The sequence below is a fragment of the Epargyreus clarus genome, unplaced genomic scaffold (assembly GCF_041222505.1).
Source record: "Epargyreus clarus isolate Ecla_fem2 unplaced genomic scaffold, WU_Ecla_fem_2.2 ptg000015l, whole genome shotgun sequence".
In the NCBI taxonomy this organism is placed as follows: domain Eukaryota; kingdom Metazoa; phylum Arthropoda; class Insecta; order Lepidoptera; family Hesperiidae; genus Epargyreus; species Epargyreus clarus.
Genome location: NW_027332223.1, coordinates 4394691 through 4408702, shown reverse-complemented (window position 1 = coordinate 4408702; position 14012 = coordinate 4394691). Strand labels below are relative to the sequence as shown.

The window sequence follows — 14012 nt, the reverse complement described above, 5'->3', positions numbered from 1 at the left end:
TCATGTATTTAAAATGATATGTATTCAAAATATATTGTACCTTACTTATTTGTATACTTAAAGAAATATGCAATTTTTTATGTTTTACCAACGTACAATCCTCTTTTTAATGATGAAGTCATTGGAATGGTCTTATCGTAATATAGATTAATGTTCCTTATCATAATTTATAATTCAAGCTGTTGTAATAATAATACACATTCTTTTCTATCATTTAACGTCGCGCTATCGTATTACACAAATCGTACATAATCCGGATTACAAAATTTCATTGACTAATACGTATTTTTTTCTAAACCTGTCTAATCCGTTAACATTTGCTTTATACACCGCTTTATGTATAATGTATATGTCTGTATTACAGATGATAAATGTAAGTAAAAATATTTGAACCGTTTAAAAATAGCAAATTTGTTGAAGAAATCCTGTAACGAATAATAAATACAGGGTGAGCTACTGATATGCTGTTATCGGTGTCTTGTAAAAAAACTAATTTTAGTTCCGGACAGACTCGGTCCGACTACTAACGAGACACTATCAGGCGACCGGTTCGAAAAGCGGACAAATTCCATATTTTTTACGTTAACTAGAGCACCGCCTCTAGTCGGCGGAAAAAACCCGAGCTTACGTCGTAAATAGGCGATATCTGGACCCGTAAAATTAATATCGCGTTTTCCAGGTCAGAGGTTTTCCACGGACCGAAACAAGCAGACGTTTCAATATAAATTTCAGAGCGTCTCCAGAGACTCCTTGTTGATAATAAAACGTCGGGTAATTGTGATTTTTTTCCAGTCATATGAATAATTTTAGGCAGGAACTGTTTGCATGAAACAAATGCTGGAAATAGATTTTTATCACTCATTGCTCATATCTAGCTACAAATACTATACTATACCTGGTGCGTAGTCCCCGTAGTGCGTAGCATCCCAGTGCTTCAATGTAGATTAATAGGCGACGGTACCGGTCAATGGCCAAATCATGTGGGACGGTTTCAAAACAAATCTATGAAGTTCAATTATCAGTGCCGGCTCAATGTACTTTTTAGTCCTGAATTTGGTTTAATTGTTTCAACAACAAAATGTATTGCTGAAAGTTGTATATTGATATCACATATTTCTTGTTCACAGAAGGTCGACCCCGAGCTGATCTTCACGAAACAAGAGAAGATCGGCAAGGGCTCCTTCGGCGAGGTGTTCAAAGGTGTCGACAACAGGACACAGCAAGTCGTTGCCATTAAAATAATCGACTTGGAGGAGGCCGAAGATGAAATCGAGGATATACAGCAGGAGATCATGGTGCTATCACAGTGCGATAGCCCGTACGTCACTAAATATTACGGATCATACTTGAAGGTAAGCTTTGAATTTATACAACGTGAATAGTTTAAGCGTTTGAGTTGTTTAATTTTTATGGTAATGGGTTATTGGAAAGTGCCATAGCTAGATAGAAACTATCAAGTTTTAAAAAATGTCGTAAACAGGATTATGTAAATAGTTTTAATCGTCGTCGTAACAGTTTCGGGTCACAGGTAATACAAATATTTCTCTTACTTGCATCTATGAGATACTTTAAGGTGAAAGATCACCTTTTATTATTTTATTTTACACCTATTAAAATCATTTGAATTGCAACCAAGGAGTTTACAAACATGTAACTCTACATCTATCGAAGTCTAAAAATCTACTCAATATGCAGCCAGTTAGACAATAATTGGACTTTCCTTTACCGTAAATCCGACAACGTCGTTGCGCTTTCCTTTGAAAATTTTACTTCGTCTCGTAAATATACACAGAGACAGTAATGTACCAGTATGCTAGGAGCGTGCACATCAATCATTGTCTGCGGAGCCGTCTGCGCCTGTTTATCAACTGCCGAGTTCTATTTGACGGCGGGATCACACGTAACGTTTCCCCCCATCCACTGTGTTCATCAGCGTTACCCCTTTGAGTAATAGGTACCGTTAAAGGGACTCGATTAGCTCGGCGAGATTAGAGTAATCCCTCATTAGTCTCAAGGAACTCGAATTTCCATCTTGCTATTGCGATTGCGTGACGTCGACCACTCGACAGCGTGACGAACGGCAATTGCGTTGTTCTTTCGCAGTATTGTTGCCGATTACTCAGCTGGAATATCAGAAAGCGTCAACGTACATAATGAAACGGTTGGATAGTCATTATATACAAATTTGCGGAATTGCCGCCGCCTCTCGTAATCGCACGCCCGTGTTATTATCCAGGTCTAGGTAATAGGACGTCGGGTGAGTCGTGACTGCGTGAAATAAGACCGCGCTTGCGATTGACAGGCCGCCTGTCCACGATAATATTATATTGTTGCGACCTTTGTATGATTCTTGCTTGATTGCGGCCATTACGGTTTACGTAATATTCCAGTTATGTGCCATGAAATTTGTAACAAATTTAAAACAGAACATTCTCTAAATGGCACCCTGCGTTCGCGTACGGCGTAGTCAAAACGACATCGGTCACGAACTCTTTAATCGAAGCACGACACAAACACGAGAACGGCCCATTCACTTTGTCGCGTAAAACATTGTTTTTATTTCCTTCTAATGCATCGTTTCTAATGATCTTCGTATGTATCAATCGTCAGAAACAATGTCAGTCATGACTCAGCAAAATGCACGTAGATCATGGAAAGATTAAGGCGACGTAACGTAACCCATTAATCACAGACTCATTGCCATTCTTACCTGATAGGATGAGAGGCATGACTCAACGTGGGCGGCGTCGTGAATGGCTTTTGAAACAATAGCTCACGGATTGTTTCGTAAATACGACTATTCGTTGAATAGTGAACATAGTACTGACGTGTTTGTATTGAATGTTTTTTTAGCAAATGAGTTTCTTTGTTATTGAGTAATACCAATAATACGGTACTCATTGTAGTTAAACGCACAGTTTTTCCAATTATAAATGTTCATTGAAGTTGCTTTATACGGATGATATGCTTTTTTTATTTGTATTTTTTACGTATCGATGAATATTTATGGAGAGGACCAAATAAGATTCCATTGTAATTTGCAACGTATCACTATGTATCAATTGTACCGTTGGCAACTTCCGACGTCAAATACATTACGAAACCGCTGCGTAGGTACGCCGTTGTGGTTATGGTACGGAATTGATCACAATGGAATCGACGGGAATCCATATCGCGGTTCCCTTGCAGAGCGCGGTGGATTGTGGAATGGGTGGCATCCCGCCAGGACGGACAATAACGTCTGTTCCGATATGAAGGTTATGTTCGGCATTTGCATTTTTATCGTACCCCCCAGTACCCAATTCTCTTGTATAGCTTAATATATGCCTTGTTTACTAAACGCCGTATTTCATTATTGATTACCGTTAAATGTGTACCACAACCCTTTTAAGATTTGGAGCATTGAATCTACCGTTCCGGATGTCCCCGCGGGAAATCTAAACTATACGTACGAAGTGAAACGGAAAAAGTTAGGCCAATCACAAAAAAATCCTCGCAAGATATGAAAAGGTCCGTACGGTATTTCGAATTGAAATTATTACGATTATACGATTTTTCGATCAATACAGTAAGCCGGTAATACGTAAAGCCGGTTAAGTTGTTAATATATGAAATGTTACAGGCGTACATTAAAATGTTAAATAGTACTTACATACGTAAAAGGTTAATTTAGTGTTTTCGATATAATTTCAAACCGTGCAGATTCATTGCTATCGCCGACAAATTAGTTTGAATGTTAGCTAATCTACCTGAATAACCTTTTGAACAGCTTGTATACGATAGAAATCTAAGTTGTTAGTTACAACAGTCGAACCGCGTATGTTCAACCAACTCAAAATAAGTTTCGAATTACTTACGAGTACATACAGTGCGTACGTTTAATATAATTTCAAACCGTGCAGAGCATTGCTATCGCCGACAAGTAAGCTGGAATATAAGCTAATCTACCTTAATAACCTTTTGTGTAAGATAGAAATCCAAGTTGGTAGTTACAACAGTCGAACCGCGTTCAACCAACTCAAAAAAAAGTTTTGAATTACATACAGTGCGTATGTTTAAGAGGACCTACATATCGTTATGCGTTTGATGTGTTGCATTTCTCGCTTTGTGAATAGCATCGACTGCTCGTTGCTATTGCAATCTTGACACACTTTCACGAATGCTGTTGTTATGCGTGCCTTGCAAAATACGATGCAACGTAAGCGGTCGTGCGCCGGTGTGTGTAAAGTTTTGTACAAAACGTATCGAGTGTACCTTTTGTGTTGTAAGATGCCCTTAATGCCATGTTTTATTGTTTGAGAATGGTAACCGTTTCGGATTTTTTTAGGAAGGAAGTGAAATCGTTGCAGAGGATGTAGGATATGATTTTTGCGATGAATGATAATAGCAGTTGAGGTTCTACTGCCTACAGTAGTATTGACTTCTTTCGTGCATAACGTTTAGAGATAGAAATTAAAAGTCATGAAAAATTAAATTCGTTTCTAATTAGGTAGATAACAACATTACAACTCATAGACTTTGAAAAAATAAGCATAAGAACATTGGAAAATTAGGATTGTTTATCTAAATGTTAAAATAAGATAAAATAAAATAAATAAATAAAACGTACATATGTCCGTATCCGTCAATTTGAAAATGTTTTTCTATATTTTTATATGATAAAAGCACGAAACAGGCATGTATGTCACTCAATAATTACCATCTACAACTAAGACGAAATAGAGACGTGCACGGACTCCTTAGTAACTAATTACTTAGCTGTATATAGTCGATTAGTTAAAAGTGAGGTTGCGATAGCTCAATGTGTGCTAACATGAAACGGTAGCGTCGAGGTGATGCAAAATTGCAAATACTCCCATCTGCGTAAGGGATGAACGGAGCTCAATTAGCAAATGAACTTGACGACACGTGACACGCACTCTGTCACTGTGTGCGGCTTAATTACGCACTCGGTTCGTCAGTATGTGTTACGAAGTTTGTTGTTGTGCGTAGAGTACTTCTAGCATTACAGTGGATGAGTGTAGGCTGGCTGACTTATATACGAGGCGACCAGGAGTACCCAGGAGTGGCAACGGTAACATATCTGTCTGATCCGTCTCAGGTAGAAACCTGGTTCTATATAGAGTTAGTTACGAATGTCCATGTGCGACAGTGGCTTACCATCAGGTGGACTAAAAGCTCGTTTGCTACTTCCATATCATAAAAAATTAAGTAGAGTGCATGATCACGATGAGGCTTAGCGCTTGCTGCCGGACGAGATTGTACAGACGCCATTAAAATAGGGCGCATGTCGCTCAATTAGCAAATGAACTTGGCCACACGTGACACGCATTATATCGGACTTCGTTACGCATTTGGCTCTTTAGTAAACATGTTATCGTGTTCCTATTTATATTTTTATCTTTATGTTCTTAGGTATATTGTTCTTAACTAATTGTAAAGAGTCCCCGTTTTAAAGTGATTTTTATATTTATTCGGGGTAAAGTTGGAAATGACTAAACCGACTCTAACTGGGCTTTTATGAAAAAGGATAGTCTTTCTGCGTCGAAATTGAGAGCAAAACATAAATCTCATGTACCTAATTATCTCCAAAGAAATTTAAATATTTATACGACATTAAAGTAAACTCGCTGCATTTAAATTACAAACAGACGGCCCGATTTACGCAAATCACAGCCACGCGACCGTCTAACTAACTACAGTAAGTAATTACCGAACGCGGTGTCATTGGCCATGAAACTTCGCGGCGACACGACAACTGCGCCCCCTAGCTGCTACTGTCACGAATAGTCACGATACGAAACTGATCCGTAAAGTTACAACTTTGAATATCTACGTTGCTAGAGTCAAGGTAAGATGCTAACAGTATTTTAATTTCATTAGATGATCACTTTATATATAACTCACTATTGCAACTGATTTATTAACTGATTAGTTAACCTATAATTAAATATGAATATTATAACAAATCTACTTACGATTTAAGGAAAAACTGCTAAGTACCCACACTAATTATAGTACTGAGTGTAGTGTCACTGGTCGTGAAACTTCGCGGCAAAACGACAACTGCATACCCTAGCTTCTTCTGTCACGAAATTGACCTGCTATTCGGTACAACTTAGAATAAGCTGTTTTAACGAAAACAAGATGTTATCTGTAGGGTAGATGTAAATTGTAGGGAATGCCGATTATAGTTTTAATGAAAGGTCTGTGTTATACAACAACAGGTTCCCCTGTCCCAAGAAAAAAGAAAAGATGGAGGATAAATAGAAAGAAATGGAGGAGGTATTTTCCAAATATAGGTTAACAGGCTACGTTGCCAATCTCGAAATAATAATAATGCTTATAATAATAATAAGATGTAAATTACACAGCTATTTCTAATACTATCCCATAGGCTGATAATTAAACCGTGAAAACGGAACAAACATACAAAAAAATATATTATGCGTAATAGACGTTAAGATTTATAAAACAAACTACTCAATTTACAATTCACGGACACATTACTATTTAATTAAGTACAATAATTATAATACTGAACGCGCTATCATTGGCCATGAAATTTTGCGGCGACATGACAGCGCGCCCCCTAGCTGCGTCTGTCACGAAGAGTCACACTCACGATACGAAGCTTACCCACTGTTGCAACCTTGAATGCGCTACGTTAACAAATGTTCAACCATTTGTTACAAACTTTTGCTACAGGAAGGGTCTCGGTAGTGCCTTGGTCAAACTCGAGCCACTAGTAATACTTTGCAGAAAGTAAATCTACTTATTTCAAATAAATTAGGCAGATCTATTAACTACTCGTAGTAACTCTACGTTGTAGCGAGTTGTATGCCACCACGGAGTCCACGACCCAATACAATTATTTCTACTTTATAACGATTAAGTTAATCGTTGTGTGTTCCATTTTTTAAATATGACCATTTATTGGACAAATGAACCTAATCATATTCTTATTAGTACCTAGATATATCTTAATTGTACTAATACAAAGCTTGGATTTCCTTAAATTACACACAGTGGCAGTTTATATTCTTGATTATTATTTTATAATTTTGATTATCAGCTATCTACCAGAGGTGTGACAAAAGGAGCGAGTGATCCTAAATTCCTCCTTCCTTATTCCTCCTTATCCTTATTTGGAAATTAAAATACTTGTATCTAACACTATTTCGATGTATACAACTTTTAGTGGGCTTTTTACGCTTTGCTAACAGATAAGTATGAATAATGTATTCGGTTTCAATAAACACATCAGCATGATAAATATGTTCTAAATGTAATGGTCATGAGTCGAATAGGGCACAATAAAAAGTGTAATCGCCCAATCTATGCACTCAAATTGTCAGCACATAAACCATTACCATGATTTGTTTACTTTATACAATCTAATAGAGAGCGCTCGTGTCTTGGTCGAAGCAATTTATTGTAGAGAAAGTGTCGTAATATCGGCGGCGTGTCGCTGCGGAAACGTTCCCTGTATTGTTACTTTAATGACTTTCTTCGACTAAATAACATTCCGTTTTGCTTTATTTTTGCACTCCATTCAAACCTGCCCGCCTTGCTTTAATCACAGTGTACAATGCTCGGAACAAAACTAAAACTAAAGGTTTATGTTATTTCACTTCACACCTTTAACACCCCAGCCACCTTCCATTGTTACGAACGAAATAATATTTTGGTGTGACGTTTGTTTTATGACAGTTTTGTGCGACCAACAAAACAATGTGTTGTTGAGTATATAGTAAGCACCTACAACAACAGAAGAGCTTCTATCGTACTTTACTTTAAAATGCTTTTTTCTGTCAGTGTTATACCAATTAATAAAAATGCACTAACTTCCTTTCAAGTAACACGTATTCTAACGCTCAAGTAAAATTACATGAATAATAATTGGCGTGCCATAATGAAATGGTCGGTTGCGTTCGTAAAGTGAAGTATGAAAATTCACGTAGTCATGTATGAAATCACGTATGTCCGCCTACCAGCGAATGCATTAACACTAATCACTGGCCATGGTAGCGTCAGAAACGGATACCTAGTTGATGACTATGAAGTTGCATTAATTTGTCGGTGATGGATTTGAACGGGAAAATAATATTATAAATTAGTTAGCTGATGATTACCTCAACGGTGTGTACTTAGTTCGTGTAGGACTGTCAGGTCAATACCTATCATTAAAAGTAATATTTGATAAAGTTTATTGACTGACAATATCTTAAAAATAATAAAAAATATAATACAGTTGCTTTTGACAATAATTAAAGTGGATCTTTAAATAAAATCTAAACGAAGCGTACAGATTCTCTTTTTGTGATCATACATGTGTACGAAAACTTAGTCATTGAAGTCATTGCCCAAATAAGCAAAACAATGAAATTAAATCAATGTACGACGAGCAAATCTATTAAACGAGCCTTAAGCGAGGATTCTTCGCGTTACGTCATCGCGGTGAATGAGTTCGTATGTGACGTGAATAGAATCGGTGGGAGAAGCATTCGGGGCGGAGGCACACCCGCCACTCTTTCATCGCGATTCCGAGATTACGTAGCTCGAAGGTCATCACATTTACTTTTTCCACATTCCTATAGCATACCTAATGATATTCTTATAGCATCTGTCGAGACTACAGTAGTATTTGTTTGCCTGCGTGGCTTATGACTGCGTGTTATTTCGTACTTACGAGTACCTACTTAAGAATATATATTGTGTATATAGTTTGATGTATTTTATGTTTATGGATGTTAAAATTAATCCAATTGGTGGCAAGTATTCCATTTCAAAATGCCGTTCATTCAAATGGTATGTTAACTGCTTTTCGGCGAAACAGCTGTTATCCGCTATTTGGTTGAACAATATTTGCAATGTTGTGCTCAATTTCAAATTCTCGCGTTTATTTCCTCAAGTCGGTTCCGATCTGATAACTCTTGAGTTACTCTTGTCGGTTACGTTGAAGAGCATATGTGGGTTTTTTTTTTATTTAGATAAGCAAGACCTTGTGCCCTTTGACACGATCGCTAAATTGGCAGAGCATAGTGCCTGTTAGCAGGTAGCACTAATGCGGATGTTCGAGCACTACGAACGGGCCAAAAAGGTGAAGGACGTCATGACTCATCGGTGTTGGGTCGCATTTAAAAATGAGTGGATCAATCATTTGGATTAGGATAGGTTAGGTATAATATTTTATAATAAGAGGATTTGTATATGTAGTGTTTGATTAGTATTAGTTATTTTCCACGAGATTATATTGTACTTTTCATGCTAATATATATATTTTTTATAATATAGTAGTAGCCGACGAGCATGCCGTCCACTTGATGGTAAGCGGCTACTGATGTCCATGGACATCGGTTATCAACCCCAGATAGGATTAGATATTCCTGCCTGAGGTCGTCCACAGATGCGCTATCCCTGAGGACTAAGCTTTAACTTAAGTGGCGAGAATTTTAACACACTAAAGTACTCATAATTAGTTCATCTTTATTTCTGACCTATCTTAAACAATTATTTTAAATAATGCGTTGCTTTGTTCGTTTTTTTATTAAAACGTAAACACAGCATTGCTTAACAAAGTATAGCTTACACACCATTATACTTAGAACACTCGATCCGACCGCAAAAGGTGAAGGACGCAATGACTCATCTTCGTCGGGACTGTCGGGGAAAAAATCCAAAGAATCCACGCCGTCGGGGGTTTATACGCTGCGCCACTATGGAACAGGCCACCCGGAAAAATGTGTATATTGGTTAGTTTTGTGCGTAAAACGTACGTCACGTTTTTGTTGAATTATAGCAGTTTTTAATTTTTTTTCCTCGAGTATAATATATGAATACTCAGACGAGTATTCATGGAAACAAAAGGGGAATTTTAATATGATCCTTCCCAAACATTAATGAATTAGCTAGGCAATTTAGTGTGGAATTATTTAAATTTCTTCCGTATCAAATTTTAAATGATTGCTCTTATTAAATAAACTCTTTTTATACGGCCAACTATGTTTAGCATTACTAAGAAGCCAACCATTTCAAAGCCGAAGTTAAATCGAGTTTTAAAATCTTACATCTCATTTATTTCATGGGTAACAGCAATCGCTTAAATAATTTAGTTATTTAAAATCTTTCGCACTTCGCTTACTTTTCAAGAACGAACTGTTAATTTTGTGTTGTCATTGACCCGTCACCGCTTTTGTCGTGTCGCAAAAAATTGAGCGAATTTTCAATGAGCAAACCTATAAGAGACTTGATAAGTCGGTTACAAAAAAGATGCTGATGTCTTTCACAAAGATCTGGCCGGGAATATTCCGTGGCCTCTGTGTATATATTCCAGTTACTGGAAAACATTTTCGACGACGTCCGGACAGAGTTATGGTTTCAATATCAAAGCGAAATCTCGTTTTATCGTTACTTTAGCTCGACTTTTATTTTCAGTACTAAAGGTGGAACTGTCGCTTTGGGTCGTCTGATGTCTATAATGTGCACGAGGTTGGGTTGTCACCGCATCGAGACTACCTTGACCTTCAGTTTGACCCCCAAGCTTCATAATAGCATAGTGTCAAGGTTCACCTACCTTTATTGATGATTTTAACAATTCCATCGCTATCATGGTTCCCGGGCGTGACACGAAATGGCCAATTGTCTCGGCATTCGCATTTACTGAGGACTGTATAACAACTGGAATTAGTTTTCTCAACTCTATTCTCCATTCAGAGGTTCATAGTTTCATTGCACTCCGGGGGTACGATGACTTTTCATAGCTTGAATGCCATTGCCACAATAAAACGAAACATTTGTAAAAGTACAATTACATTGTAAGAAAATATACTGAATTTTTATCGTAAGATATGTATAAAAGCAATTAGTTAAAAACTTTAATTAATATGAATACAACCTTATTGGCCTTAAAAAGAAGTAGTAAGTAATCCATATTAACTCAGATTACTATTTTGGCTGACCTTCAGTTTGCCTGCAATGCAGAGCGGGTGCGGAGGCCTTTATACAGAGGGTCGGTAGGGGCCGCCCGCTTCCAAAGTTGGAAGGTCAAGTTCCAAAAGTTTTCGATTTTCCTTATTGGAATGTGCCTTTTCAGCTTCATTATTCACCGACTTATTAATTATACTAATTGCTATTATTTATAAACGATTGTGCTATAAACTTCGGCTTGCTTTTGGCTGAAATTTATTACCGAATTTGTTGATGTTGCCTAATTGAGATATTTCGTTTCGTTCCTCAGTTGTTTGTTTCGTAACTCTATTATTAGAATTGAAATTGGAAAAGTTGCGTTCGGACGCCGTACCGTTTTTGCGTTTTGCGTAAACACCGCTTCAGCCTTGAGTGCACAGACGGTGTTCGATAATCCTCATGACTGAATTGTATGAGCATATCTAGATTTTTATCTTAGCGAGAAACGAGGTCATCTATTCTATCTGTTTTTCGGCGGTTCGCATACTTTAGATTATTTTTCGATGTTTATCGTTAGGCATTTGTTTCATTTTAACATTTCGTTGTGGTGATTAGAGGTTTCACCTTTTTTTTATTTTCTTTGAAGTGTTCAGCATACGAAGATACTACACTTGAAATATATTTTTAATGTTTTTTGTTAAATTCGTATAATAGTGTGAGAAGTTATGTGTGGGGTATGTAAGACAATATGTTCATTATTAAATTGTTACGATCGGTCTTGAAGTTTTAATAATATCCTTTGTAGCTAAGTAGTTTATGAAAATAGAACAAAACAGTCATAATTGCTGGCCGTTGAACTGGAAGTTAATGTAAAGGTTAAACCAGCCAATTATATCGTTTCAGCTTTGATCTCGTTTCATCATTAAAGATTGAGTACCTCTTTGTATAATGTTTGATCAATCATTTCGCTCGAAATTAATATTTATGTGCTGGAATTCACATTTGAGCAGATAGTGAAAAAGATCTATAGTTATTTATGGGAGCTATTTTTTCTTTATTTTGTGCCTATTTATTTTATTTTTTGTTCTGAGTAGAAAGTTAACTTTCATATGACGGAGAACTGTTGAGTAATTTTCAGTTTGTAATATAAAATTTAATAGATGCTGGTAAAATTCGATGACATCATCAATTACTTGAAAAACACTTATAAAATGTTTTATGCTTCATCCTTATCCATATGGTATCCATATCCTTCATCCTCATACCCTTTAAATGGCTATAATAAGCTTAAGTAACGTGTGTCATTTTCATGAAATATAAAATATATCTATATTAAGCGTCTATATCAAGTTGTCATGAGTACATTGTAACGACACTAATCCATGTGAAGTATGCATTATCTCACTTTACGTGGATTAATATTGAACATTAAAGATGTAAGACGTTTATGAATACACCATTGTTGAGGGATTAGGATTTGGGATCGCTTCTGCAATATTCCTCTGGAGCTGATTAACGTTTGTTTATGTTCAGATTATCTTAATTTTCACGAGTTTCTGTTCGCTTTGGATGACCTTGAAACAGTTTTTGTATGTTTATATAAATTAAAAGTAGGTATCAAAAGATTATCCTAAATGAAATCATACCGATGTCATTGTGGGTCGTTTAGGGTAGTGACATATTTCTAATTTTTATGGGTTCCCGTTTTAACTGTTCCTATAAGGGTTCTTTTTATATAGTTGACGTGTTGTATATGGGAATACTCAGAATATTTACCTATTTAATAATAAAGATATACTGTGGAAATTAATCATGTACGCAAGGCCTTACTGAATGTGTACCTGGATCATGTCATGCTCATGCGAGCTTCGTGCGTCACACCTACTGCGCTCTTCCGAACTATTTGTTTCCGTATTGCCCAGTTCCTAAACTCGTAAGTGATAAATTACTAACGTGTTGTTGGGAGATACAAACAAGTGTGACAGTGCGCGTGCCCGTTTTATATTCTTGCAGTCATGGTCAAGTGCGCTCCGTGCGTCACACGTTGCGCTCCCGTTGGCCATGGCTGATAACGACTGGGCCAATTGTTTGTTTCCGTATTGACATGCTGGCAAGCTCGTACACACACTGCTACTATTTTAACAGGCACTAAGTGTAATGGTTTTCTGTGTCTGTTTATATATTTTCAGTGTTGGTTAAGTGCACTCTGAATTAGGTACCTTGTCGCCTCCGGCCATCGCTGTAACTGAGTCAATTGTTTATTTCCGTATTATTATGTGATTGATCATCAATTCCATATCGATGTAACCATAGATGGATTGCATTGTTATATAGCGTGGGTTATTAAATTTAGGTTATGGAACAAAAATAAATATAAATTTAAATATCTGATCAAGTCGGTAAACGTATCAAGATCCTCCCTTTAGTGAAAATCAAAAGTCAACATTGTAATATTTTTTCTTTTACAGGTAATAAAATTATCTTTTGGATTTTATTTCCCTGTGACGTTGCTTGAATGTTAATTTTAGGGTAGCGAAATATCCTTACTCTATGGATAGGACACGGTTCTAAACTTATAGACTCTTTCACTCTGTTGATTGCGAAACCTCAATCAATTGACCGTGGCTTTGATAACGTATGGGCCACTCGTTTCCGTGTCAAACTTGTTCGGTCACTTCGCATTTAACTTACAACTGGTTCAGAGGAGGCGATGTGGCGATACTGCGCATTTATTTAACACGTCCCGGTATTCACATTACAGACACAGTAGCCATAACACATAGAAATGACATGTAATCGGGGCGATAACGAATTTGTATTATTGTTTGTTTGCTTAGTACGTGTGATAGAAAATACCACTTTGTTCAGTTATGTTTATGACAATTGAGTGCAGTAGTATGTATTCGGAACCTTAAGACCACTTTTTGGCGCTGGCTTCAGGACTCTTTATTTTGTGATCAGCTTTAAGTTTGAATTTTCTGTAACTCCAAAATCTCGCTAAGAAAAATGCATGCATGCCTAACTATTTTCCATTAACTCCTGAAAGACATGGACCCTTCGGAGAGAATATAAATTTTATGAAAATGTATTTGTACATTATTACT

The 14012-nt window shown here is 36.8% G+C and overlaps 1 protein-coding gene across 3 annotated transcripts in view; it reads left to right on the top strand.

Annotated features, from left to right (window-relative positions):
• LOC140748358 (uncharacterized) overlaps nucleotides 1-14012 on the top strand; it is a 116017-nt gene that overhangs the window by 31127 nt on the left and 70878 nt on the right. For all 3 annotated transcript variants that reach the window (XM_073081203.1, XM_073081201.1, XM_073081202.1), the window contains one exon: nucleotides 1128-1352. In XM_073081203.1, the coding sequence (XP_072937304.1) occupies nucleotides 1128-1352 (225 nt within the window). The remainder of the gene's footprint in view (nucleotides 1-1127; nucleotides 1353-14012) is intronic.